Source organism: Durio zibethinus, chromosome 12, assembly GCF_047325235.1.
Source record: "Durio zibethinus cultivar Kanyao isolate XHJ-2024 chromosome 12, ASM4732523v1, whole genome shotgun sequence".
Taxonomy (NCBI): domain Eukaryota; kingdom Viridiplantae; phylum Streptophyta; class Magnoliopsida; order Malvales; family Malvaceae; genus Durio; species Durio zibethinus.
Genome location: NC_143173.1, coordinates 24,572,624 through 24,600,094, shown reverse-complemented (window position 1 = coordinate 24,600,094; position 27,471 = coordinate 24,572,624). Strand labels below are relative to the sequence as shown.

The 27,471-nt window shown below is 35.0% G+C and overlaps 4 protein-coding genes and 1 pseudogene across 16 annotated transcripts; 3 read left to right on the top strand and 2 right to left on the bottom strand.

Moving 5' to 3' along the window:
* The first annotated feature begins 60 nt into the window (after positions 1–60).
* On the top strand, positions 61–9,096 carry LOC111297014 (serine/threonine-protein kinase CTR1-like). 6 transcript variants are annotated; one of them, XM_022891542.2, is made up of 16 exons: positions 61–849; positions 1,846–2,147; positions 2,238–2,382; positions 2,566–2,669; positions 3,063–3,271; positions 3,985–4,377; positions 4,501–4,541; positions 5,779–5,847; positions 5,952–6,052; positions 6,215–6,299; positions 6,414–6,512; positions 7,252–7,320; positions 7,429–7,560; positions 8,195–8,289; positions 8,384–8,589; positions 8,860–9,096. In XM_022891542.2, exons 1-15 carry the CDS (start codon positions 220–222, stop codon positions 8,490–8,492), a joined length of 2,583 nt encoding a protein of 860 aa, XP_022747277.2. In that variant the 5' UTR covers positions 61–219; the 3' UTR covers positions 8,493–8,589; positions 8,860–9,096. The 6 variants fall into 6 exon arrangements, with proteins under 6 accessions (XP_022747277.2, XP_022747279.2, XP_089597458.1 ...); XM_022891544.2 differs by having other exon boundaries at positions 8,384–8,715; XM_089741332.1 differs by having other exon boundaries at positions 2,566–2,690.
* Positions 9,097–10,440: 1,344 nt separating this feature from the next.
* LOC111297015 (heat stress transcription factor A-3-like) lies at positions 10,441–13,586 on the top strand. 3 transcript variants are annotated; one of them, XM_089741337.1, is made up of 4 exons: positions 10,441–11,216; positions 11,728–12,625; positions 13,127–13,248; positions 13,349–13,586. In XM_089741337.1, the coding sequence occupies exons 1-3, from the start codon at positions 10,944–10,946 to the stop codon at positions 13,156–13,158; spliced, it is 1,203 nt and encodes a 400-aa protein (XP_089597463.1). In that variant the 5' UTR covers positions 10,441–10,943; the 3' UTR covers positions 13,159–13,248; positions 13,349–13,586. The 3 variants fall into 3 exon arrangements, with proteins under 3 accessions (XP_089597463.1, XP_089597464.1, XP_089597462.1); XM_089741338.1 differs by having other exon boundaries at positions 10,442–11,216; positions 13,167–13,248; XM_089741336.1 differs by having other exon boundaries at positions 10,445–11,216; positions 11,728–12,998.
* Positions 13,587–14,914: 1,328 nt separating this feature from the next.
* On the top strand, positions 14,915–21,350 carry LOC111295867 (polyadenylation and cleavage factor homolog 4-like). 5 transcript variants are annotated; one of them, XM_089741330.1, is made up of 7 exons: positions 14,915–15,637; positions 16,980–17,081; positions 17,366–17,623; positions 17,874–17,996; positions 18,176–18,535; positions 18,922–20,961; positions 21,088–21,350. In XM_089741330.1, exons 1-7 carry the CDS (start codon positions 15,239–15,241, stop codon positions 21,094–21,096), a joined length of 3,291 nt encoding a protein of 1,096 aa, XP_089597456.1. In that variant the 5' UTR covers positions 14,915–15,238; the 3' UTR covers positions 21,097–21,350. The 5 variants fall into 5 exon arrangements, with proteins under 5 accessions (XP_089597456.1, XP_022745370.2, XP_022745371.2 ...); XM_022889635.2 differs by having other exon boundaries at positions 21,082–21,350; XM_022889636.2 differs by lacking the exon at positions 16,980–17,081 and having other exon boundaries at positions 21,082–21,350.
* Positions 21,351–22,035: 685 nt separating this feature from the next.
* On the bottom strand, positions 22,036–27,251 carry LOC111295868 (putative phytosulfokines 6). 2 transcript variants are annotated; one of them, XM_089741339.1, is made up of 3 exons: positions 27,137–27,251; positions 26,961–27,034; positions 22,036–22,362 (listed from the first exon to the last, which is right to left on the bottom strand). In XM_089741339.1, the coding sequence occupies exons 1-3, from the start codon at positions 27,243–27,245 to the stop codon at positions 22,255–22,257; spliced, it is 291 nt and encodes a 96-aa protein (XP_089597465.1). In that variant the 5' UTR covers positions 27,246–27,251; the 3' UTR covers positions 22,036–22,254. The 2 variants fall into 2 exon arrangements, with proteins under 2 accessions (XP_089597465.1, XP_022745373.2); XM_022889638.2 differs by lacking the exons at positions 26,961–27,034; positions 27,137–27,251 and adding exons at positions 22,453–22,508; positions 22,605–22,797.
* On the bottom strand, positions 24,869–26,875 carry LOC111297808 (tetrahydroanabasine acetyltransferase pseudogene; annotated as a pseudogene).
* Positions 27,252–27,471: the final 220 nt, after the last annotated feature.

Here is a 27,471-nt window from a genome sequence, read left to right as displayed (position 1 = left end):
ACGAGAATATTACGATTAGGCCACCGAATAAAACTGGGATCGCCTCCTCTCTCTATTTCTGTCTCTCCAACAATCGAATTATAGAAAGGGAAAAAAAATTAGAAAAAGACGTTCCGAAACGAAATAAATCATTGAGAGAGTAAAAAGAAAAAGGCTTAAAAGCTTGAAATCTTCAACAATGGCGGTTCCTAGGGTTTTGTGATCGGCGATTTATTATCAATGGAAATGCCCGGTAGAAGATCCAACTACTCTCTTCTTGGCCAGTATCCTGACGACCAGTATTCCGTGTCCATATCAGGAGCTCCGCCGCCGTACAGCGATTCGTTTTCGAGCGAAACCACGAGTAATAAGAACAGCAAAGTGAAATCAGAGAGAGTTTTAATCGATTGGGATCAAAATCAGAGTCAGAACCAAAGCCAGAACCAGCAACAAGCGAGCCGAATCGTCGGCGGCGGTGGGGTAGGAGGAGGAGGGAATACTTATGCTTCGTCGATCGGCCTTCAACGGCAATCGAGTGGCAGTAGCTTCGGTGAGAGCTCGTTATCGGGAGATTGTTATGTGCCGACCCTTTCTACGACGGCGGCGAACGAGATTGATTCGTTCGTGTACGGTCACGATGAGAGCTTTAGGCATGGGGATTTCAGAGCGAAAGTTGAGGGTTCGTCGTTGGGGAAAAGCTGGGCGCAGCAAACGGAGGAGAGTTATCAGTTGCAGTTGGCGTTGGCTTTGAGGCTTTCTTCGGAAGCTACCTGTGCTAATGATCCAAATTTTTTGGATCCTGTTCTGGATGATTCCGCAATCAGGACGGCTAGCTCAAGCTCTGCCGATACAGTTTCCTACCGGTTCTGGGTAAGTTTTCTTGTGGATTTTTTGTTCGTTGTTTGTTCATTACACTAAGAGCTTGTTTAAACGAACTTAACGATCAGTAAGGCCAGAGATTGAAAAAGGTGCCTAGGTGAATATAAGTAGTTCTGATAGTGAATAGATTTCATTTTTGGATGATTTTGAACGTTTATTCCGGAGATAAACTGGATGATGCGTGTGAATTCACCTGGTGTTCTGAACGCTAAATGATGCAGAGTATAGGATGTGAAAAGTTGGTTGGTGCTAACAGGAGTTTTCCAGTGGTTCAGGGTTAGGTCAATGTGAACTTTTCTAGAGGATAATTAATTGGCATTTTGGAAAATATCTATTATTTACGATTGGGAAAAGACAAAAGCATTATAAGGAGTTGGAAGAAATACCCTACTGTCACGATCAAACTGTAGTAGCGCCGAATTATTACTTGACTGGTTAACCATGATGGATGGATGTTGTATGAATGGTGTGCGTGCATTTTAAAGAACCAGACTAGCCTTTACAATATTTTTTTTACAATTTAAAATACGTGTGAAATGATTGCTTACTTTTTTTTTCTTCTTTGTGGTTTAATCAAACAATCAGGATGATGATTCTGTTGACCAATTAGATTGTTGAAAATGTTTATTTTTGCTAGCAAACTTCAATTATGCTATTTACAGAAATACCAATTTTAGAGTTTGAAAATGTTGAAGAGAAAAGTGCTGTATTAGATGGATTTTGGTAAAGTTTTCTGCTCTAGAATGGGGGCATGTGCAAAGGGCAATGCAAATGATATTGTTAATGATGATTTTTATTATTTTGATAATTGGCAAGTGTATTTATACCTATGTGACGTATTGTCATTGCGGGGAAACTGGGAGTATATAAGCTGCACAGCATCTCAAATACAGATGCACGGACTGGGAATTTAAATAAGTTTCAGGATTTGGCTAATAAAATTTTGGGAATTCAAATATCCTGCCTTTTCACTTTTATGTGCTTCAGGTGAATGGCTGCTTATCATACTCTGACAAAGTTCCTGATGGGTTTTATTTAATTCATGGAGTAAATCCCTATGTCTGGAGTATGTGCACTGATCTGCAAGAACATGGTCGAATTCCATCAATTGAATCTCTAAGATCTGTTGACCCTCCTTCTGATTCACCACTAGAAGTGATATTGGTTGACCGAAGAAGTGATCCGGGTTTAAAGGAACTCCAAAATAGAGTTCACAACATTTCTTGTAGCTGCATAACCACAAAAGAAGTTGTTGATCAGCTAGCAAAGCTTGTCTGCAGTCGCATGGGGTGAGTTATCTACTCCATTAATGTACAAATTTTCAACATTCATGCATTTTTTTGCACCTTGATGACGAATTATTTTATTGCTATTCCAAGGGGTACATCTACTGCAGGAGAGGATGAGTTTGTTTCCTATTGTAGGGAGTCCAGTGATGATTTAAAAGATTGCTTAGGTTCAGTTGTGGTTCCTATAGGTAGCCTATCCATTGGCCTCTGCAGACATCGAGCTTTACTATTCAAAGTAAGGTTCTAAGTTTTATGGTGTTTTCATTTCATCTGAGATCTTATGAAGTATTTTTCGCTTTAATTATAGTTAGCATTTTATGTCTTCACTACATCTTTGTAGGAGTAAGTTTCCTTTATAAAATGTGTTTTACTTTGAAGGAAAGAGGATTCATTCACTGTTCAAATATAATTTATGCAGGTGCTAGCTGACACAATTGATCTACCATGTCGAATTGCAAAGGGCTGCAAATATTGTAAACGAGATGATGCTTCCTCCTGCCTTGTTTGCTTTGGGCTTGACAGGTATTTTATATCAGAACCAAGGTATTTTTGGTTGGTATTAATTTTTTTTGCTTAACTTTGTTTCTGATTGATAATCTTTTTTCCTTTAAATCCTGAAGTTGTTATTCTTCTATTGTGATTTTGTTTTTGAATGGCAATATTTTGCTAACAAAATAAACCCTGCCTTTTAATTGATGTTGTTGCTGGTCATGTGGAAATGAACAAATTCTTTGAAACAAAAGTGCCTAATTCCACCTGCTACTTCACTTGCATGGTGGCAGTGCATTTGCTTATTCTGATTCTTTCTTCCCATTTTGGTCTATGATTAGTGAAAAATTTTATGTGTAAGCTATCTAGGTGAAATATTTGCTATATGCAAGAAAAATCTCATGAAGACAATCTTTGTGATTTCAGGGAGTATCTTGTTGATTTAATTGGGAACCCAGGTTACATATGCGAGCCCGATTCCTTGCTCAATGGTCCATCTTCCATCTCAATTTCTTCCCCATTGCATTTTCCACGTCTCAAACCAGCTGTACCTGCCGTTGATTTCAGGTCATTGGCCCAACAGTATTTTTCGGACTGTGAATCACTTAATCTTGTATTTGATGATGCTTCAGCTGGTAAATTTCAGTTACTATCTATATAAAGAGCTTTAGTGAATGCCTTTTTATTTGCTTTGAGATTTTAGGCTTTAGCCTTTCACTTGGCTTGACATATGTAGTTTCTTTTGATCATCTGCTTGGAATGCTGGCTTTCATATTTGGTTAAGTGCCTTCCCTCGTATGCTGTTGGTCAAAGATTGATTGGAGTGTTTCAAGTTTTTATAAAAATTTTCTGCATCTTCACTGATGAAATCAATAGATAATTACTTCTCTGCCAGTGTAATTGTGTTCTAACTTAACAGTTTCTTGTGAATCTTCTACTGAAATTTTTGGCATGGGATTTTGACAAAAATTTCAACCTGGAGTCAAATCAAGGCATTGTCTTAAATGTTTCTAAGTTGCTAGGGAAAACCAGAAAAGTGACCCTGGCTGTCTATATGTGGACAGGCATCTATAAATAAAATTTAAGCTGGTGTTTAATATTGTCAATTGCTTCTTGTTGTTGTTGAGGCTGTCATTTGTATATATGTAATACATTTAAAATTTTGTTTATGAACACCAGGTGGCATTTTAAGAAGCAATATATTCTTTATATGGGGAATGTTTGTGACTTTAATTATGATGCCTTTTCTAGGGATTCAGTCATAACTATATTAAAATTTACACGGTTAAACTTGTGCTTCTGTATTCATCTGATATGCGAGTAAGCTATAGTTGTTTTGCCATTTCAGGTGCTACTATGGATGAAGAAAATCCTGGATTCTCTCTTTATCCCAAGAAAATTGATAAGATTGGCACAGGCAGAAATAACCTTGTGCAGATCTCAAGTATCATGGATGATATCTCACAGTTGCCACTACCTCCTAAAATTGCCCGGCCAACTGCTCATGATAGAGATTCCCAATATTCTCAATCCATAATACAATCAAAGAATCCTTTAAAGCGCATCTCTCCAATAGGTCATCGAGATTTGTTGAGGGCAACGGGGGATGCTACTAAGGATTTAAGGTTTGTTGAGGGCAGTCAACTTATTCCCAGCAAACCAAGTAGGGAACTTGCCCTTGAAGTTGATGATTTTGACATTCCATGGAGTGATCTTGTTTTAAAAGAGAAAATTGGTGCTGGTATTTTCTGGTCCCTTTCTGAAGAACTTTTATTTTTACAGTATAGAGACCAAATTTGTTGCTCTTAATTCATGCTGTTATAGTTCCACCAGTTTACTTAGGTTTATACTTTGTTCTTTTCAGGTTCTTTTGGCACTGTCCATCGTGCTGAATGGAATGGCTCGGTAAGAATCCTTTTGATTATTTTTCTTATTGCTGTAAGGATAAAGTTAAATGTTATGAAAGTTTTATGTTTGATATCTCTTGTGCCATATTGTTCATTTCTAACGTATGCTTTCTTGTATTTCTAAATTCTTGTTGTCTTATAGAGTATTTTGGTGCCTATTTTGTTTGTGATGTTCTTTAGGAATGAGAAAACATCAACAATTAGTCATATATGTTTGACAAGTGAAAGTAGATAGATTCATTAATTACATGTATTGTATCTGTGAAGTTGCAGAATTTGTTTTATTTGTCATTTTTGTAGTATTTGAGGCTACCAGAGATTGAATCCTGATCAATGAAACTAAGAGTTTAATACTCTATCAACAGATGTCTCATTTTTTTGTTTGTCTTCTGATTTTAGTAGTTAGGGTTATTTAAGGAATTTTTAGATTTTCTAGAATATGGTTTATGATGCGATCAACTTTGGGTGTGAAGTCTAGGTTATCTTTTTTCTTGTCTCTGAATCAGTTGCTGCACTATAATTCTTAAGGTTCAAATCTGAAAGCTGCTTGAAATTTAGAAACCTTTTCTAACCATTGTTCACTTGAGCTCTCATCAATTGACCATCAAAACTCCTCTCAAATCCAAGTTATTAATCTGGATACTGTTCATGCTTGTTGTAGTGCCAGACCCTGTTATGCTATAAACCTTTCTAATCCAGCGTTCATTCTATTTTTTCACATGCTTTTTCTCTTTAGCTATATCCATAAATGAAAAAGGGTTCACAATTAGGAAAATCTGGCAATGCATCTGGGTTCATATGTAGTTATAGTCCACTATATAATCGAAGTACAAGATAAATCTTAGGTCAATTTCAAAGCTGCGCTTAGCAAACAATCTTCAATTATGCCAACTAAGAACACAAACAAATTTATAGTTTCAATTGTCTATGTTTGGTAGACATCTTTCTGTGACCAACTTTGCTACTGTTTCATTATAAGAGTGAACTTGTTCTTTATCCTATTTTATTTTGGAGTTTGGTCCATCTTCTGTGATGTTTTGACTTTCAAAGTATTCAGTGCTTTTGTACTGGAGTTCCTCAGTAAATAAGTTTTCTTAATGTATTTCATTATAAACTAATTCAAATTGTTTTCAGTTGCATGAAATTTTGATCGGAACAAACCACATAGTGGTCAAACTTTGGATGTGTTGTTGATAATTCCTCTTCATCCCAATAAACATTATTTTTAATTACAGGATGTTGCTGTGAAAATTCTCATGGAACAAGACTTGCATGCTGAACACATCAAAGAATTTTTGAGTGAGGTATGAGTTGACTGACATTTTGAGCAGACTTTGTTCCTGAGCTTAAGGGATTTTACATTCATGTTCTTGATGTGATGTGTAGTTTCACCTCAATTGTTTCTTAGGTTGCTATAATGAAACGTCTACGGCATCCAAATATTGTTCTTTTTATGGGAGCAGTTACTCAGCCCCCAAACTTGTCCATAGTGACAGAATACTTATCAAGGTTTGTTACTGTTTTTGTCTTCTTTTTTTTTAAATACCCCTTTGTTTGCACTCTTCTATTTGAAAAAAGAGAAAGGCAAAAAAAAAATCATGTCTACTTTTAAGACTCTACTCATTTTAGAGGTTTGAATTGTTGAGTTAACTAAAACCTTGATTCTTGCAGAGGTAGCTTGTATAGGCTTTTGCGTAAGACCGGTGTGAGAGAGGCGTTGGATGAGAAGCGCCGATTGAGTATGGCCTATGATGTGGTGGGTTTTCAAAATATATACTTTCTTTTTGCTTTTATTTCCGACTTCTTATGGTATCATCCTTAAATTTTGTACATTGTTTTGGTCTAAATTACCTTCTCTTTTTATGCACAGGCAAAGGGAATGAATTATCTTCATAGACGCAATCCTCCTATTGTTCATAGAGATCTAAAATCTCCAAATCTTTTAGTTGATAAAAAATATACAGTGAAGGTAAGACCCACATGTTGCTGCTGTGTCTCAAAGAGTATTAATCTTTCACCTAATGATCCTGTGATAATAAGCATAAACATTTTGATGTTTTCATTTACTTATTTATGCTGTGGAGCAAATGCTAAGTTATTGACTTCTAGATTTTTGAACTGATAATGGAATCTAGATGGTCCTCAAACCTGATAATGTTGTTACATATGTTAGAGGCAGCCATTGGTTGAAAGTTGATAACAGTTCTCAACTAGTTTTCTGTGATCGTATCTGGGATTATGTATTGTTGAAGCGAACCTTGTTTACTTTCGTTTGTTGCTTTGTTTGTAATATATATCTAGTTCCTTTTTGTTGCAAGTTTCTCTCAAAAGTTTTATTGATTTTGGGCCTGCCTGTGAGTTAATATTGTGTGCTTCAGAATTTGTTTAGTCAATAAGAGGGAACTACTATCTGGTTATCTCTTGGATCTAATTTTGATCTGACAAAGGACAAGTAATTGTGTTACACCACTTTCATGGACTCCTGCTTGGTGTTACATTATTTATGGTGATGTTAACACAGCTATAATGAATGTAGTTTTACTATGTTCTGTTAAAGTGCATATCCATACAGTGTCTGTTTTATGGCTTGCGAGTTTATTTCCTCTGTTGTAACTTGTAGGGAATAGTCAAGTAGATTCAAAGTCCTTGTACTTTTGTTGAGTTACTTCACATAAATCTTCCTCACATGGCATGGTCTGTTTGTTTAGGTTGGTGATTTTGGGCTTTCTCGTTTGAAGGCAAACACATTTCTTTCATCCAAGTCAGCAGCTGGAACTGTAAGTGATACTGTGCTTAACAATGTCATTGGTATTTCTGTTTCAGTTACCATAGGTCACTGTGTATGCTGCATAATACTAATAAATATATATATATTTTTATATTAGCCTGAGTGGATGGCTCCAGAAGTTCTTCGTGATGAGCCATCAAACGAGAAGTCTGATGTATACAGTTTTGGTGTAATTTTGTGGGAGATTGCAACATTGCAGCAACCATGGGGCAACTTAAATCCAGCACAGGTTTGTTAAGTCATTATAGATCTTGTTCCCACAGATATCTCATTTTGTTTATGAGCTTGACAAGGAGCATCTTGAAATCTTCTTTAGAAGGAAACTTTTTTTTTGAATTAAAGACAGCACTAGATTGGTTCCAAGTTGGTTGGAATAATAATGCGGCAAGTGAAAATTTCTGGGAGAAGAGCAAACCAATATTATATGTACCTTGAACAACAGTGTTTTACAACCTGAACTATAGATCACATGCTTGAATATCATTTGAAAGATGAACTCTCTGGATATCTTTAATGCAGAAATCTTATATTGAGATAAAGTTCAAATTTGTCTTATTTAACAGAATGTTTATAATCGAAGACCTCATGTTTTGTGCCTCAGAAAAAGGTGTGAAACTCATTGCAAATAGGCACCTGTTCTTTAAAATTTTAGCAGCTTGCTATGAGTAGCAATGTTTGCACTTTGTGGACTAAAATACCCCTCAATTAACATTAGCAATTGATATATCAGTACTTTTTGTATAATTAGTACCTTTAAAACTCAGGTTTTTCGTTACTCAAAACTATTTTATATATTTGCATAATTGTCATGCAAGGGATATCGTCTCTCTAACAAGCATAGCCCAATGTAAACTGCCTCATAGGTTGTAGCAGCTGTTGGTTTCAAGGGCAAAAGGCTTGATATTCCACATGATTTGAATCCTCAAGTGGCTGCCATGATTAAGGATTGCTGGGCCGAGTAAGTCAAATTCTTTTCTGATATGGAGCTTGTTAAGCAAAATTTTCCCGTTTAAACTATCTGTGTTTCTTCATTGTCATTGTTGATTATGCAGTGAGCCATGGAAGCGTCCTTCATTTTATGATATCATGGAACGGCTGAAATCATTGATTAAACCGTCCACCCCTCAACCAGGGCGTGCTGACGTGCCATTGCTTACCTGAATGGTTGGGACTCCTGCAAAGTTTTCTTGATGCACATAATACAGCATTCTTTTTGACATTATATGCGTTGCAAGGATACATGCTGTTAAATAATCTGGTACGCTCTTTTCAACACTTCCGCTTCAAATTAAAGAACATGCTATGCTGTTCTCTTTAGGTGTCCTGTTGATACGGGATCATGGTGGGCTTCTCCTTGAGAAAAGAAGAGGAAAGCTTCGAAATTGTAAATTTCCTTTTTTAATGCAGCAGACACATATGCTTCTGCTGATGCATACGCATTTATCTTCCTTTTTTTTTTTTATGAGAATTGTCATTTGATCTGCATTGTTTGCTATACTGATACTTGCCTTAATTTGGCTATTTGCAGAATTATTGTTGTACATGTCTGTTCTCATAGCCAATTGGGACCTCTCTTTTTTAACGTGAACTAAGTGGTTGCTCTGTATTAACCCCGCCTGTTGGCAAAGGTAATTGTTTCTACAAGTAAATTTTTACATGCAATTACGGGAAAAGTTGCATCATATCGTCTCTCATAGATTTTGTATGTAAATATTGTAACTGAAATTAGCTCAATGAGAAGCAGCTTTTCGCTATTCAGACTTGAGATCTGTCTCACTTGTAACTACATAGGCTTTAAAATGCCTCTATTCAACTTTTTGAATTTGATTAATATCACTAATATTATGCAGTGAACTTGTTAAGAAAAAGTTACCTTCTCTTCCAAAAAATAAATTTAATATTAGACTTGAAAACTTTGTCATCCAATTGTGTTTCATGTTAGACATAATTTTAAACATGGCATGAACAATTTTGATACGAGCACAACATGAAACTTAAATGATACAAATAATCAAAACAAAAAATACTATACATTTATTACATGTGTTATGTGCGACATAATATCACTAACATGTTATTCATTTTAATAATAAGTAATATTATACGATACGATTAATACGATTATATATGATTAATATGATTAAATATGATTAACATTAAAATATTTAATCAATAATTCAACATTAAATCAAAATGATAATATAATAAAAATATTAAAACAAGATTATATACATGTTATAAATGTGTCATTTATATGTGTTAATACGATAACATGATTAATTAATTAATCACATTTTAAACATCTAATATGTGTAAGATATGAAATATGATATGTGCAACATTGTATCTTAGACATATTGACACGATTATAGAAAATAAATAAATGGTTATTATTTATCGTTTTATATAATGTTATTGTATAGCATTTAAAATTAACGAATTTAACTAGTATCTATGTTTTAGATGTTATGTTCATTTGATTTTGTTTTTTGATTTAGTAATCTTAGATATGATATAATTATATGATAAGAAAAAAATTGATATAGTTTAAAATTTAAAATAAATTGCATATGAATTTAATAAAAATAAAAAAAAATTATTTCGTGTTTGATCTATTAATATAAATTATGATATGATAATTTTATATTTATATGCATTTAATATAAAATAAATATGTTTATGTTTTACATTTAGCAACAAATATGATATAAATACAAAATTGTTCAGTGTACCCGTGAAGAGTCTCCTTTTGGTAGTCCTTGTTCGCCGGCCTTTTCATTTCTATGAGAAGAAAAGGACATCTCTCCACCGTTTCTCGTCAGTTAATAGAGATGGGAAAAAATCATCAAAATAAAAGTGATTATTCATTTTTCAGGTAACCAAAAAAAAAAGAAGAAAATAATTAATTATTAGAAGCGAAACATCACGTGCACAATAAATAGATTGAAAAAAAAAAAAGATTGGTCCGTCCAAAATCCATCTGACAAGACTTCCAAACGAAAATCCACTAATTTCATTGATCCGTCGGATTTAGCTTCGTCACCAAGTATTTTGACCAACATGTCAACTTCAAACGCTGAAACAATTCGTTCAGTTTCCCCAAAACAAATGTTTTCAAGCCAGCTCAGAGACAAAAATATCTTGTCCAACAGTGGACCCTAACTGCTTCTTTCCGACCAGTAACCACACAAACAAAGATTTGATCCTTCAAAAACCCAGCGGAAGTAACTGCCTGGAAACAACCCAAAACTTTGGTCGGCGATTCTTTTCTTTCTCAATTCTTAATTTTTGCAGCGATTCAATAATAAATGGCTCATAAACATTCCACGTTCAAATCAACGACAGTTAATGTCGTTGAAGAAAAAGGCGAACCACCTCCCCCCACCGCCTCTGATAATTTTTTTTATCGTAACAGTTTGTCGGTTTAAACCCTTCAAAACCCCCCTTCCACCACATTTTTTTCACATTAGATTCTTCTTAAACTGAAACCCAGAGCTCTTTTTGAAGCCTTTTTCTGTATCTCCGAAAATCAAATGAACCCAGAGGACCAAAAACACTCTTCGAATTCCCCCCCCAAACCCACCCCAAACGTTGCATTTCCCTTCTCCAATAATGGAATTGGAAACATTTTCATCAGCACCAGCTGGAACGGAGTTTATTGGAGTGCCTCAACCTTTGGAAATTCTTCAGGGGAATCCAGTACCGCCTTTTTTGTCGAAAACGTTTGATTTGGTCGACGACACGTCGTTGGATCCGATCATCTCTTGGGGTTCGACGGGAGAGAGCTTTGTGGTATGGGACCCGCTCGAATTCTCCAGGCTGATACTTCCTCGGAATTTCAAGCACAATAATTTCTCCAGCTTTGTTCGTCAGCTTAATACTTATGTGGGTATTATTACAATAACACAGCCTACAAAAAAACAAAACAAAAAAAAGGAGAAAAATGAAAATCGCCGACGTCATTTGATTTTCTAGATTTTGTTTCTCTTTATTTGCTTGTTTGTTTGCTTTTGTTCTCTGTGTTATTGTTTTAAATTTTCTATATATATTTTCGGTTTTAAGGCTTAGTCTGTAAATTGAATTCTGTAATTGCAGAAGCCAGACACATTTTAAGCAGGTAGAAATTTGGGTTTTGGTGGAATTTTTGTTATTGTGATATTTTATAAGTACTCGAGTTCACACTCATAGTCTCTACTTCTAACAAATTTTTTGGGAAGAAAGCTGATCTTGTGATTCATGATAAACATATCATCATGTAGTGCAATCTGGCTCCTGGTATATCCGAAAATTGACGGCTTCGAATTGACTTATGTGAATCATACTCTTCATATTTTTGGTTTTCTTAACAATCCTGTTTCCCCACTCATTCTTGAATCATCTTATGTGTTTTTTTCAGGGATTTCGCAAAGTTGATACTGATAAATGGGAATTTGCTAATGAAGCTTTTCAGCGAGGGAAGAGGCATCTTTTGAAGAACATTCAGAGGCGTAAGTCAGCTCAATCACAGCAGGTTAGTGACTATTTTGGACCTTCTACTGAATTGGGGAGGTCTGGATTGGATGGTGAAATAGAGAGGTTGAGGAAGGAGAAGAGCAGGTTGATGCAGGAAGTAGTGGAACTGCAGCAGGAGCACCGGGGTACAGCTCGCCATGTGGAAGTAGTGAATCAGAGGCTTCAATCAGCAGAACAAAGGCAGAAGCAAATGGTTTCATTCTTAGGGAAGTTATTTCAGAATCCTGCTTTCTTATCACGCCTTAGACAAAAGAAGGAAAAGGGAGAAATTGGTTCTCCAACAATAAGGAGGAAGTTTGTCAGGCACCAGCAGCTTGAACCGGCCAATTCAGAATCACCCGTTGAAGGGCAGATTGTGAAGTACAGACCTGAATGGACACACCTTGCTATATCATCTTCAGTCCCAGATTTAAATCCAATTTCTGTTGAACAATCTCCAGATTTCCTACCTGAAGTTGTAGCTGGAATTGGTTTATGTGAAGAAGACTTGCCATTTCAAGTTGATGATGAAATAGTTGTATCTGATGAGTTGGGGGTTGCTCGTGGATATCTCAGAACCCCAGAGCTCCTGAGAGAAGGTAAATCAGGCTTGGGAAGCAAAGAACTCCATTTCGAAGGGAAGAACGTAATGGGCTCAGACCAAGTGGTTAATCCAGGGAATTTTATCTCTTTCCCAGAGGATTTGGTGAAGCAGAAAAGCACACCAGAGTTCTCATCTCCTATTGGTGAAACCCTTGCTAAACTAGAGGATATATGGAGCATGGGTTTTGATGCTACTTCTGGTATGTCTAGTTCTAGCAATGAGTTATGGGGTAATCTTGAAAGATATGAAATTCCGGAGTTGGGAGTGACTTGTGGGTTATCTGATGTATGGGATCTGGATTTCTTGCAAACAGCAGAAGATTCAGTCACTGATAAATGGCCAGCTGAGGAATCCCCTTTCTATAATTATGATACTGAATGTCAAGGTGGCCAGCCAGAAGATAATAGGTCTAAGAAGACAGATCCATAATGGTTCATTTGCTTTTGGCAGATGGTGCCTTTGTGGATCGTAGAAATCTTCAGTTACTAGGATGAAGGGTCGATTGGACAATTGATTTATGAGCATATTAATTGAATGCCAGATTTTTTCCCCTAATATTAGTATCAGTACAGGTTTCTGTTCTTTTTTTCTTTTCAATTTTGATTGTGAAGCTTGGTAGCTTCAATTATAAGCTAACTCTTCCAATCAATCTTTTTCTTCTGTTGCTGTGCTATATGATGGTTTGCACTTGAAATTGCAGGTTTTCTACTTACAGATACGTTTGAGTTATAAAATTGCAGGTTGAGTCGAAGTATTGTACATCCATTTGGCTTGGCGCCATATTCTTTATCCATCTGGCAGGACTGGCATGTGAAATATCAGGTAAGAAATGACATCTTGATTGTTGTTTTTTCTGTGGTTGCATTCTTATCAGTCACTGCATAACTTTAGAACTTGATTGACAATTTCATCATGGATGCAGGGTTTGCCTCATTTGTTGGCATGTAAGCTCTTGGATAATATCCTCAGTAACCTTGTATTTGTATTTGTGTACTTGGCATTTAATCTAAATAAGACTTGAACATTTAAGCAAAGAATTAAGCAACCTCAGGAATTAGTGTAATTCTCAAAGAAATTTGATGGATGGATTTTCCTGTATGCTGAGGTGACATTGTGGTTGGCAGATTGTAAATGTTAGGAAGGTTTTAATTTGTTTATCACTTTGATTTGGTCTAATCTATACGTTGAATCGCATGCTTCCATTGATATAATCTCTCCCTGCAAAAAGTTGAAGCAAAACTTCCTTTCGAATGCTTCGGCTCATCTGCATTCTCAAATCCTTCAACAAACACAATCAAAGGCTTTGATCCCACCCATGGAGCTACCTTCTTGTTATAAGTGAATGATTCAATGGATTTAAAATTTTCAACCCTAACCTCTACTTGATCATAAATATGGTGATGATCCTACATCCGACATAGGACAAGATTAACGGCTCGCTTCCTTGAGTGTCAATCATACTGCAAAAAAAACGGCACATAATCAACAAATATGATTGAAAAACTGATAGCATAGAATGTAAGTGAGAATCTAAAAAATTTTGCTACACAAAAGCAACCGAAGCATTTCACCTACCATAATTATACTATAATTAATCAATCATAATTTAAAATTATATAAACTCTTATCAAAATTCTTTATTGTAATGGACAATTGTGGCATTAATAATAACAAGGTGATAACACTTCCGCATTAGACAAGGGCTATACTAAATAGTAAAACTATAACTCTCTCGAGAATTCGACACCTCTGCCCAATTGGGTTTTTTGGGCCAGACCCGATTAATGGGTTCCTTTGGGTTTGGATTTACTTTTATTTATTCTTTACCCGGCCCATCACCTGCAAGCCACCAGATAATTTAAATAGAGCGGTGCTATTTGCTCCTCTACTAACACTCAATTTTTTATTTAACACATTTCAAATTCAAAATATAAATTTATTAAAAATCTAAACACCCTGTCTCGTTATACCTCATCTCTTCTCTCTTTTCAACCGAAAATTTAAAAGATTTTAATTCTATTTAAGTCAAATTAAAAAAAAAATTTACTCATTTAAAAGTTAAAAGAAGATAAAATTAAATGTAAATAAATTTTTTATTTGATTTCATATTTAATTTTATAAAATTTTATATTAAAATATTTAGATATGATTTGACACATTTAAAAATGAAAAATTGAAATTACTTAAAAATTTACAAAAATAAATGTCGAAAAATTTTTCGAACTTTTTGAAAAGTTGAAAATTTTAAAAAATTTTGAAAATAAATTTTTAAAAACTTTTAAAAATAAGTTTTCGAAACAAAATATAAAAAATAAAAAATAATTGATTAATTTTAATATTTAAATTTTGGAGTATATTGAAAAAAAGATGTGTGCTAGCAGCACTCTTTAAAAATCGATCTTTAGCCTCCACACTCATAAATTTACATTTATAGCCCTCAACCTTTCCCCCTTCCATATTTTCCGTTCAACGTCGGCTCTCTCGCTCCGCTCTCTTCTCTTCTCTCCTTTTCACTCTTAAAAAATCTCCATTCCAATCAATCCCTAATTCCCTCTCTATTATTTTTTCTTCCAATAGAAGATTCTCATCTCCTTTTTTTTTAGAAATTAGAATTAACTTTTTTCGTGGTAATTAGCCTTGTAATTTTTTTCCCTCATTGTAAATAGGGTTTTGCATTTTTTTTTTTTAAATTTCGATTTAGATTCTTATTGTATTTGTTTAATTCTTTATTTCTGTTGGTGTTTTTGGATTTGCTAATTTCATGTAAATGAAAGAAGATTTGTTATCGATTTAGGGTTTTCGATTTTCTTTTATGTTAACCAATATGGAGAATCCTCGTAGATCATTTGATAGATCAAGAGAACCCGGTTTTAAAAAACCGCGGCTAACCGAAGATCTCGCTCCGAACCCTAACGGCCGGCCTTTTCCTCAACGGCCTAACCCAGTTGGTCACGCCTCTGCTTTAAGATTTCGACCCAGTGATTCGGAGACCAATGACTTGAGCCGCACCGGCGGAGCTTACGAACCGCAACCAGTGTCACATCAGCAGCAACAACAGCAGCACCAAGAGTTAGTTAGCCAGTACAAGACAGCGTTAGCTGAGCTGACTTTTAATTCGAAACCTATTATAACGAACTTGACGATAATAGCCGGTGAGAATCTTCATGTCGCCAAGGCGATTGCTGCCACTGTCTGCGCCAACATTCTTGAGGTGAACTCAGTTTTAGCTGCGCCTTATCCGTTAAAGATTTTCCTTTTTGTTTGGGAAATAAATTATAAGTGTGCTCCAATACTGTGGAAAGAAAAGAAAAGAGGAAAAGATAAATTAGATTGTAAGTGTAAATTGGGATTAATGGATTCCTTTAGATTCAGTTTTATCAATGTGTGTCTCGATGTGGGTTTGTTAAATTGTTTTGCTGACTTATTACAAGCTCAAATTCTATATGTTTGTCTGAATTTTCTTTTTCTTTTTCCTTTTTCTTATTGACAAACGCAGCGTGAGAGATGGTAATGATGTGATGCGATTGCCTAGTCTGTGCCTAAGGCACGTTGCCTGTAAATTTTTTTTTTCGTTTCTTGGATTTCTGTGCTAATTTTTCATGGATCTAATATGCTTCTAATGGCCCCACAATCTGTAAACAGCCAGCTACTGAATTAGAGATATGATAAATTTTACAGGCATGTGTTGAAATGGAATATAAAGAGAGCCAGCATCTTGTGAGACTATTGATTTCATGGAAAATAAATTGTATTGGGTTTGGAATCTGATAAGGCTATTATACCCTTGCAGTTGGGTTTTTTTTAACAGCAATATCATTGTATGCTCCACTCTTTTGTTGATTTCCATTTCCTTTTTCTTTCTTAAATAAGTATAGCACTTTCTAACTTACATGTTACCATCTCTTGCCCGCAACATTTTGTTATATTACTCAAATCAAATTTGGATGCTGATATGAGTAAATAGAACTAGAAATGCTAAGGCCATGGTAAGTGCTTAAGTTAAGTTCCCTTTTACTTCCTGCCGTCTTGGGTTTCCCATTGGCAAATGGTAAATATCAGCTTTAAGTCTACCAAAAGTTTATAATGGTGCCTCGGATTTGATCTACTTGATTCTGAAAGAATTTATGCTCTGTGATGGAGCTAATTTATTAAGGCTGCAGACAGATAGAAAGTCACTAAAAACAGGGGAAGAAAATGAAATTAAAAACAGATATGGCGAAGTCAGATTTTAGGGAAATGGAATTAAACACTTGAGTTGTTGAAGTTGAAGGGCTGCCTATCTTTGGCACCCAGAATTCATTCGAAAACTTTGTTTACAGATGAAAAATCTTCATTATTGAATCTTTTATTTTTATTTTTTCTTCTTTATGAGGAAAATGAAAGCTTTGGTTCGTTTTATTTTTCTGTTTGCAATCCTTATTCCTCTGTCTACTGGCGTTCTTTTCATTCCAGCATTGCTGGTATTATGGATGTGATTAGTATTTTGAAGAAGAATTAGTCCAATTAAGGTTTGCTTTTGTGGTTTGAAAGCTGATAAAAAAATGACTTTGCAGGTTCCCAGTGACCAAAAGCTGCCATCGCTCTATCTTTTAGACAGTATTGTAAAGAATATTGGGAGAGATTACATTAAATATTTTGCTTCCAGATTACCTGAGGTTAGGTTTCATTATTTTTTTTGGCTCTGTTGCTCAATGTGGCATCTGACAAAATGTCTTGTAATATGCTTATGTTTATTGTCTGAAAAACTGCAGAAGACTATGTCATCAATGAAAAGGATCATACCTTTTAACAATATATCCATCCTTGTTATGTGCTCAGAGTCTCAAACTCTTCTAAATGCTAAAAGTGCCTTTGTATATTACTTCTGTTTTTACCTAGAATGTGTTTGATACTCATTTTGCAAGTGTAATAAATCTTACCATTTTAACTGCTGGTTTAGGTGTTCTGCAAAGCATATAGGCAAGTTGATCCTCCTGTGCATCAGAGTATGCGACATCTTTTTGGAACATGGAAAGGGGTTTTCCCTCTTCAGCCTCTTCAGTTGATTGAAAAGGAACTTGGCTTTGCTCCTATGATAAATGGTTCATCTTCAGGAGCCACAACATCTAGACCAGATCCACTATCACAGCGTCCACCGCATAGCATTCATGTAAATCCAAAGTATTTGGAGAAGCAGCGTCTTCAACAGTCAAGCAGGGTAAATTCTACTATCCTCTTTTCCTTTTTTGGTATTTTATGCATCTGATTTTATTCAATATATTTCTGAAGCATATTTGGAGGTTTAAGGTTGCTCATGTTGATAGAGCGAGCACTTTGAATGATTTTTCTCAATCATTTCTTGTTCTTTCACCTTCCAACTTTAAGGATTCGTATTTTATGTAAATTCTCAACCTTGCACTTTAAATGCTTGTATTGTTTTGGTTTTTATTTGTTTTTATGTGATGAAGGAAAAAGGTATGGTCAATGATATGGTTGGGACTATGGCCAACTTAAAGGAGGATTCTGAGAGGCCAGCTAGAGCAGCCATTACAGCTGGACGGCCCTTTGGAGATCCTTCAGTTAAATTGAATGTATGTGAAGTATTTTGAAGTTTGTTATAATCTGTTTATTCCCTTTTCATTTTCTCCTTGTATTTGAAAATTATCAGAACATTCAGGGTTCTCATAGGGGTGTGTTTAACGAGCCTGTAAGTGGGGGGAACATTATTGGTACATTTGGTGAATATGACTATGGTTCTGATCTTTCACAGACTCATGGAATGGGAGTCGGAAGAACCAGTGGGAAGGTTACTGATCAAGGGCATGATAGGCCTTGGTATGGAGCTACAAGCGGTGTTACTGAGACATTTTCCGGCCAGAGGAATGGTTTTAATAGTAAGCATGGATCTCAAAATTACTCGGCATCCAAATCTGTGAATGCTGATCCTCGTTTACGGGCAACACAGAACATTGCTGGAAGAAGCAGTAGTGAGTTGTCTAGCAGCTGGAAAAACTCTGAGGAAGAAGAATTTATGTGGGAGATGCACTCTAGATTGTCAGAACATGATGCAGCCAACATCTCTAATAACTCGAGGAAAGATCTCTGGACTCCTGATGTTTCACAAAAATTGGTAAGCTTGCAAGAATAGGACTTGGAATTGGATTACATAATTTTGCTGAATATTTTTTTGAGAATTCTATTTTCTTAACTTGAAAATGATAAATTTTATCTATAAATTTAATTCACTAGAAACGTTTACAATATATTCTTTTGTCTTTTATTATCTTATATAGAGTGCTTATAAGCTCGTAAGGTATGGGCTTAAGATTAACTGCAGTCATAAATATGCATTATGAAAATGTAAATATAATGCATTATTCAAAAGCATTTTTAATTGGATTATTATGGTTGTTTGATTATTTACCCTTTTTTTTTATAGTTTTCTTTCATTTCTTTCCTTTAGGAATTTATTTTCTGGAGTATTTATAATTATCTTGGTTACATTTTCAATGGCAGGATTTTGAAAGTCAGCTCTGCAAAGTGCAAGGTATTGACGGTATGGGGTCAAGGTTTGATAGAGAAACTTCTGCCGATTCATTATCCATTGAGCAGAAGAACAAAACTTCTTATGGGCGCCAGATTTCATCTGCATGGCCATTGCAGGAGTCACATAACACAGATGGATTGGCCGCTATTAATTCGAGCCATTCTGAAAGCTATTCTGCCACTATTGGTGGGTTGCCGACTGGCACAAGTTCTTCCCTGGCCAGGATAGGAATGCGACCACAAACAGGTAGGTCCCATATGGGAACCTCAGGCTTTGGGATTTTGGCAAATGTGGCATCAGGATCCACAGGTACTATAGGCCAGCAGCGTTTTCAGTCCCTGGGAACTGCATCATCTCCTGAACAGTCTCCTATGCGCCAGCGTTCACCGTCACCTTCATTTCCTGCACACCGTCCTCATCAACAGTTTCAGAAATTGGCTGAGCAAGACCATCCACAAACTCATTCCTTGCCTCGGGCTGATCCAAAACCATCCCATTTTTCAGGAAAGTTGAATGTTGGGTCTTATAAACACTCTCCTGAGGCTTCATCTGCTTCAATTTCTTCTTTTCAACCCAGCCGTCATTATCCCTTTTCACAGCCACCACAACCAGACTCCTTGCAGGCTGAACCTTCTGGTCAGACTCAGAAGCCACTTATGTCTCAGATCACCAAAGTAGGAGCAGCATCAACACTATCAGAGCATACCAATCCACTTCCTATTGAAACTTCAGAACTGTCAAGTACAAGTAGTCTATTGGCTGCTGTAATGAAGAGTGGAATCCTCTCCAACGATTCATTTACTGGCAGCTTTCCAAATAAGATTTCTCAAGATGTGGGGCAAACGCCATCACAGCCTCCTCTTCCAAATGGGCCTTTGCCTGCTGTTTTTACAACCTTAGGCTTCGGGGTCGATACTGAAACTTCGTCAGCTTCTGCATCCCATGATGCAATAACAGCTACTGCAAATAGTTCTCAGGAAAAAGTAGAACAGCCGCCACTGCCTCCTGGGCCACCACCACCTTCATCCCTTGTTAGTAATGCCCCATTGCAAACTTCAGATGCAGAAAGCAAGGCTTCAAATCCAATATCCAATCTTTTGAGCTCATTAGTTGCAAAAGGTTTGATATCTGCATCAAAGAAGGATGCTCCATCTCTCTCGTCTCTTCAGATGCCTACTCAAATGCAGGAGAAGAGCCCGGGAATGGAAGGGCTAATGGAATCACTGAAAAAGAGCTCATCTCTCCCATCTCATCAGATGCCTACTCAAATGCAGAAGAAGAGCCCTGGAATGGAGAGGTCAACTGAATCACTGAACAAGAGATTAGACATTTCTACCAGTAGCTCTTTTCCAGCTTCTTCCATTCCAAGTTCATTGGATGCTCCTGGTTCCTTAACCATGGGTGAGTTATCATTTGCTGAACCCGCTACAAAAAGTTCATTTGTGTCACATCGGTTTGCCTCATTGGACGTAGAAGACCTCATAGGATTAGAATTCAGGCCAGATGTAATCAGAGAATTTCATTCATCTGTTATCAGTGGATTGTTGGATGACTTTCCACTTAGTTGCAGTTTTTGTGGTCTTCGACTTAAGTTTCAGGAACAGCTGGATAGACACTTAGAGTGGCATGCCCTGAAAAAGACTGATACTGCATTGAGGAGATGGTATGCTAGGTCAGACGATTGGATTGCTGGAAAGGCCAGGCAATTGGTATTTGAATCCACTGGTTCTGTGAACCAGTTGGATAAGACAACAGAAATGGCTGAGCTTATGGTTCCTGCAGATGAAAATCAATATGCATGCATGTTATGTGGTGAGCTATTTGAAGATTATTTTAGCCAGGACAGGGGCGAATGGATGTTTAAGGGAGCAATGTACTTGACTATCCCATCAAAGGATGGTGAGATAAGAACTACAAATGAGAGTGCAGCCAACAGTCTCATTGTGCATGAAAATTGTATGTCAGAAAGTTCAGTTCATGACTTGGGACTGGCTGGTGGTATTAAAATGGTAAGGTCACTTGTCTTCAAAAATCTTTTTCATATTTTGGATTAGTAACTTGTTTCTGCTCTATTTGCATTAATTTCCCAATGTTTTTGTCACCTGATCATCACTCTCATTTCTTGTTAGGAGAAGGAAGTATAATGCTCTTGAGGTTAAAAGTCGAGCCTTCAGTTGCTGTGCCACAAGTAGAACCTGATGAAAGAATCCAGGTTTACTTTTCCATAGCCTAAATGTCTAACAGCCCTTGTATGCTAGTTTTGTTGTGCCTCAGAAAGGTGTTGGAGAGTGTCTACTAGTTGTTCTTGCTCTCATTTTTCCCCTTTAGTTTTTTTTCATTTCAAAGGTATCATAGCCAGATAGAAGTACATATAAAATACCAGATCGTTTTTGCCTTACTTTTCTTCCCTAATGCGTTTAATATGTTGCATTATATTTTGTTTTTTGGTTGACTTTGCTGGAGTGGATTTGAAATTGATAAAAGAGAGAGGCACCGCAAGAGTCTGTTTATCATTGAATATAATGAAAGCCTTGAAGCAGAGGAATGTGATAATCAAAATACAAAAGCATATTCCACTAATTTTCCAGAGTTTTGACAGGCACCCTTCCCATCACTTGACTGATGAATTCGTGAAACTGCAACAGCTAAATCTCTGATGCTTTTTGCGTTTTGACTGACTGTTACCAACGAGGAATATCATCTTCCTCGCTTTACACCATTAACAGCTAATTCCGTCGCAGAAGAAAATTCTTTTGGCTTTGGTTATCCAGGAACTAATAATATCTGACTACCATACTTGCACGATTCAAAGTACGCAAAAAAAAAAAAAAAAAAAAGAAAAGAAAAAGGGAAATCCCAGCCTTTCTTCCTACTTCCAAGTAGGGTATGTTTTGCACTGAAAAATATACTTGCCCTTTCCTTTGATTTTTGATCCCAGTTCATATAAAAATTCAACGGCAAGCTTGAAACAAATGAAATACTTAATCATTACTTAATTGCATCATATATATATATTTACAAAAGAAGCTGTAGTTTAAAAATATGAAAAGAAATTAACTGCATGAATTAATTAGATTAAATCGTAAGTTTATAAAGTTTATATTCTTTATTAGTCAGTATGGTTTATAGTACTATATTACAACTAATGCTGGTAGTTACATTCTTTTTTGCTTTCGGCCTTGGTCCTTGGGGTAATATGGTTACATACAACTTCAATACTACACGCAATTTTTCTCTTGATTTTTGAGCATAAAAAAGTACATGCTATATTATTATTATTATTCCTTGTATGGATTATATATCTAAGGCTTATGATGTTGAGTGTAGATGTAATCGAGATGAGCATCAGCAATCATCCTTCTTTTCAGACATTCTTCATCTTTCTCATAGCACTCTTCTGATCCCATCAACTGCACCACACAAAAAAAACACCAAATTAGCCTATAAAATACAGATATTTAACTAAAAAAAAAAAAGAGAAGAAAAAGCGAAACTCTTACATTTGAGAAATCTTCTTTTATATCAGTCAATAAACCAGCCTGAATGATACCGTTACCTGTGAAATAAGTTTGCAATTTGACACATCTTTTAAACCAAGCCCAGAGAAAAGTGAAAGGAATCGAAAAGGAGCAAAAGGGTTTTTCTCAATAACCTTGCTTCTGTGGCAGGAGACGAGCAGATGCTGAGTAGAAGCAAAGAAACAATGCAAAAAGCAGAAAGGTTATGATAAACCCAATAAACTTTGAATTCATTGCTTTTATTTCTTTTTTTTTTTTTTTTTTTGTTTAAAGACAGAACTTTGAGAAAGAAAGAGAGTATGAAGCAGATGTAGTGGCGCAAGGGTAGTCTGTATAAATAGCAGCAGATGCAATGATCCTTACAATTAAAATCCACGAAATTGAAAAGGACTGCTTCATAATTTAATCTCACATGTATTAGAAAAACAGTTGATATATAGAATAATTGGTTCTAATGGTATGAAAACTTTGAAATGTAGACTTAAAAATAAGCCTAAAAATGTATCATTATATGAGAATAGAGACTAAAATTTCATTTGGATAAGCTGTGAGATTAATTTTAATAAAATTAAAAATAACAATAAAATTATTGTAATTACGATTAAAAAAAATAATTATAATTGTAATTGAAAAAAGATTAAACAAAAAACTTATATTCAATAAATTTTATTAAAATTAATATTTAAATTCAACTAATGATATAATACAATTAAAATTTATTAAAATTAATATTTAAATTCAACTAATGATATAATTTGATTTAATTGCACTGTATTAAACATATGATGAAATCAAACCTTAGCTAGGACTAGGAAGAGCACCAAAGTCCACGGAATTGTATTTAAAGGGGCCATGCCATTGTCTCCCATTGTTATTGGTGGTAGTGGGGGAGTGGGGACCTAATTCTCCAAAAATCAAAGTTGCCAACGATCTCAACAAGAGGATGAACAACAAACTAAAGGATAGAAACCCTAATCCACTTCCATTTATAAAAATATATAAGTATAATTTTTTTTTTCTAAAAGAGGAAGAAATTTGGGCCAAAATCATAAAATATATGTCATTCTTTTTGTGTGTGGAAAATCAAGGTTGAAGAGAATAGAATAAGACTCACCAAAGCGTCAACACAACAACTCAAATCTATGGACTTACTACTACCATTACCTATTATTTGGCCGACAGCTGTTTCCCTTGTTTCACACTTACCTTGAGTTAGACGATCGTGATAACGTTTTACCACTTTTTTTCATTTTTAATTTAGATTAAATTAAGAATTTAATGTTTATTTAAAAACAATAATTTCATTTTCTTTTAAAAACATATATTTATAAGTACCATAACCATAAGAAAGGATCTTTCCCCTTGTTGAATCCACTTTATTTTGATTTTTGAATTAAGGGATTAAAAAAAATTTCAAAGATATGAATACAATGTTTAATTTTATTTTTTGTATAATTATTTTTAAAAATTAACATTCGATAAAAATAAAAATTTTAATTTTAATATCTATAAAAAATAAAGATGGATGAATATAAAAAATTTATTAATGGTAAACCTACAAAATAAAAAAATACTATGAATTTTAATTATTACATTAACAATTTTTTTATCTTCACTTTTTAAAAAATTTTTTTTATCAAATAAAATTTTAATCTCGTGTTACTATAACTAACAATAGAGTCAATAGTCGTTAGCTTCACCAACTAGCGAGATATGTACGAACTATAAGGTAAGTAGATAATGGCTAAGTATTTAATTATCCTATATTTTATGGTCCTTAAAGTCAAGAAGAGAAGATTTAAACTACAAAATTTTTCAATGCTCGTTTATTTTTAATTACCCTTAGCAGACCAATTTGTGAAAAAGAAAAGACCAAAGTCCAAGTTCTCTTGAACCCAAATTTTAAAGTTGAGATGATTATCCTTTTTTTATAGTTTCTTTGAGTATTAGGAACATCGGAAAAGGAGCAAGATAATAGATTATACCGTGATTTAATTAATATTAATTAATTAAATTTATAATTTAATTAATTCATATATTTAATTTTAAAAAATAATATTCTTTTCTATTTTCAGATTATCAAATTGCAGTCTTCTTTATAAAAAAAAATATTTAATTTGATAATATTTGATGAATTAGAGTGACCTAATTTATTTTTTCTTTTTTCTTCTTTAAACTTCAAAAGGGAGGATGACACTTGGTGAGTGATAATTTTGCGTCATTGTTTTGTAACATAACTCTAATGCAAAGGAAAAAAAAAAAATGGGCTAAAGCTAAGCCTAAATTTCAACGAAAAAGAATCAGAAAAAGGAAATTATATAGGAGGTAGACAGCTTGTCAATTACTGTCTTTGAACTTGTCAATACAAGCATGACAAAGCCCACTCACAAGTTTTTCTAAACAACACTAGTAATTAATTTATTATTCTTTCCATTAATCAAATCGATTCACAATAATTTAAAACACACTTAAATGTGATACAATGACAAGACACTATTATTCTTGGCTTGATGATTAAACAGTTTAAAAATATATATGAGTTGCGAGTTTGAACCCCACCATTTTCATCTCTATCCTTTATTCAATAAAAAAAAATTCAAGCGCCAGCAACGCCGTCATCATGGTTGAGTGCATCCATTTCTTCCCTGAACATGGCAATGGCAGCCTTGGGTAGGGAAACTAACACTCTAACACCACCTTTCATTGACTGATCTAGTTTTAAAGGAGGCAATAAGAGAACCAAATCCACGTAGCCAAACATGTCCCATGGAAGCGTGGTATCAAGTTTACAGCACCTTTCCATCCAAAATCTACATCTTCTAATAGTCCCAACTGTCTCCGGTCTGTTATTACCATGTTTGCACCACTGGCTATTTCAAACTTCATATTCAATTCTCTCAACTTCTCGTTAATGCTTAACGATTTCCAGATATAATCATTATTAGACGCAAGCTTTTTGCTCTCTTTGATTTGTTTCACAGCTTTTGTGAGTGATCCTTCATTGAGCTCCCTCCCATTTATTGCTGTATTTGCAGACGTAAAAGCATTCATGTAATATCCTTCAGGCAGTGGTGGATTGAGAGCGCGTCTTATCCTAACAGCCATGCTCAACACTGTATTTCCATTAGAATTCAATTTTAAAGCTCTAAATCTTGCTCTCCAAATATAGGCTGCTAGGACCTCAAGACTTGTTACACTTTCTTTCAGAAATTCATCCTTACTGTCTTTCATCAAAGTCGTTTTTAGTCTTTAACTCTCCCTGGTTATATAAAAGCACTCGAGGACTATGTCAGTGGTTGGCAGATGCGGTGAAGTTGCTAAGGAGTCCTTATCCACTATAAACTGAGGGATTTCTTGGGTTGGTTTTGCTACCAATAACTGCCTCTCCCACACAGGTTTAACTGAGGACTCACTCTTTCCGCTTGCAAACTCAGCCACGGCACGAAAGAATTGAGATGCACCAAAGCCATCACAAACTGAGTGTGATAAGCTCAATGCAATTGTGAATCCTCCACATGAGAATTTCGTCACCTGCAAGACTAGAGGGTGATAACCATCGTCAGATTCAGATGGAAACTCAAAGGCAAATTGTTTAGCAGCTTCAACGTCTATGCCATCTAAGTAATTCAAAGTAGAGAGGTGGCAGTTAGCAGAAGCCACTAAGAAAGGCACCCCATCAGCATTGCAGCTAATTCGAAGTTTTCCATCAGTCTGCCTCTTCAGCTTCCCTGCTAGTGGATAGTAATAAACCAACACCTTGGAGAGAGCTTCCTCAATTATGCAAGCTGGGTCTTTTAGCTCCTTTTGTTTCGGTTTAACTTCATCAGGACTGTCTTCTCTACAGAAAAAGGGAAACTCAGCCTTTCTTCCTACTTCCCAGTAGGATATGTTTTGCAATTAAAAATATACTTGCCCTTTCCTTTGATTTTTGATCCCAGTTCACATAAAATTCAACAGCAAGCTTGAAACAAATGAAATACTTAATCATTACTTAATTGCATCATATATTTATATTTACAAAAGAAGCCGTAATTTAAAAATATGAAAAGAAATTAACTGCATGAATTAATTAGATTAAATCGTAAGTTTATAAAGTTTATATTCTTTATTAATCAGTATGGTTTATAGTACTATATTACTACTATTGCTGGTAGTTACGTTCTTTTTTGCTTTCGGCCTGGTCCTTGGGGTAATATGGTTACATAAAACTTCAATACTACACACAATTTGTCTCTTGATTTTTGAGCATAAAAAAGTACATGCTATATTATTATTATTATTCCTTGTATGGATTATATATCTAAGGCTTATGATGTTGACTGTAAATATAATCCATATCAGGTTCTGCAATCATCCTTCTTTTCAGACATTCTTCATCTTTCTCATAGCACTCTTCTGATCCCATTAACTGCACCACACAAAAAAACACCAATAAGCCTATAAAAAACAGATATTTAACTAAAAAAAGGAGAAGAAAAAAGGAAACTTACATTTGAGAAATCTTCTTTTATATCTGTCAATAAACCAGCTTGAATGATACCATTAGTTTTAAACTCATTTTCACCTGTGAAATAAGTTTACAATTTAACACATCTTTTAAACCAAATCCATGAAGTAGAAAAGTGAAAGGAAACTAAAAAGGAGTAAAAGGGTTTTTGGCAATAACCTTGCTTCTTTGGCAGGAGACGAGCAGATGCTGAGTAGAAGCAAAGAAGCAATGCAAAGAGCAGAAAGGTTATGATAAACCCAATAAATTTTGCCTTCATTGTTTTCATTCCTTTCTTTTTCTTTGTTTAAAGACAGAACTTGAGAGAAAGAGAGTATGAAGCAGATGTAGTGATGCAAGGGTAGTCTGTATAAATAGCAGCAGATGCAATGATCCTTACAATTAAAATCCATGAGATTGAAAAGGACTGTTTCATAATTTAATCTCACATGTATTAGAAAAATAATTAATATATTTAATAATTGGTTCTAATGGTATGAAAACTTTGTGTAGAC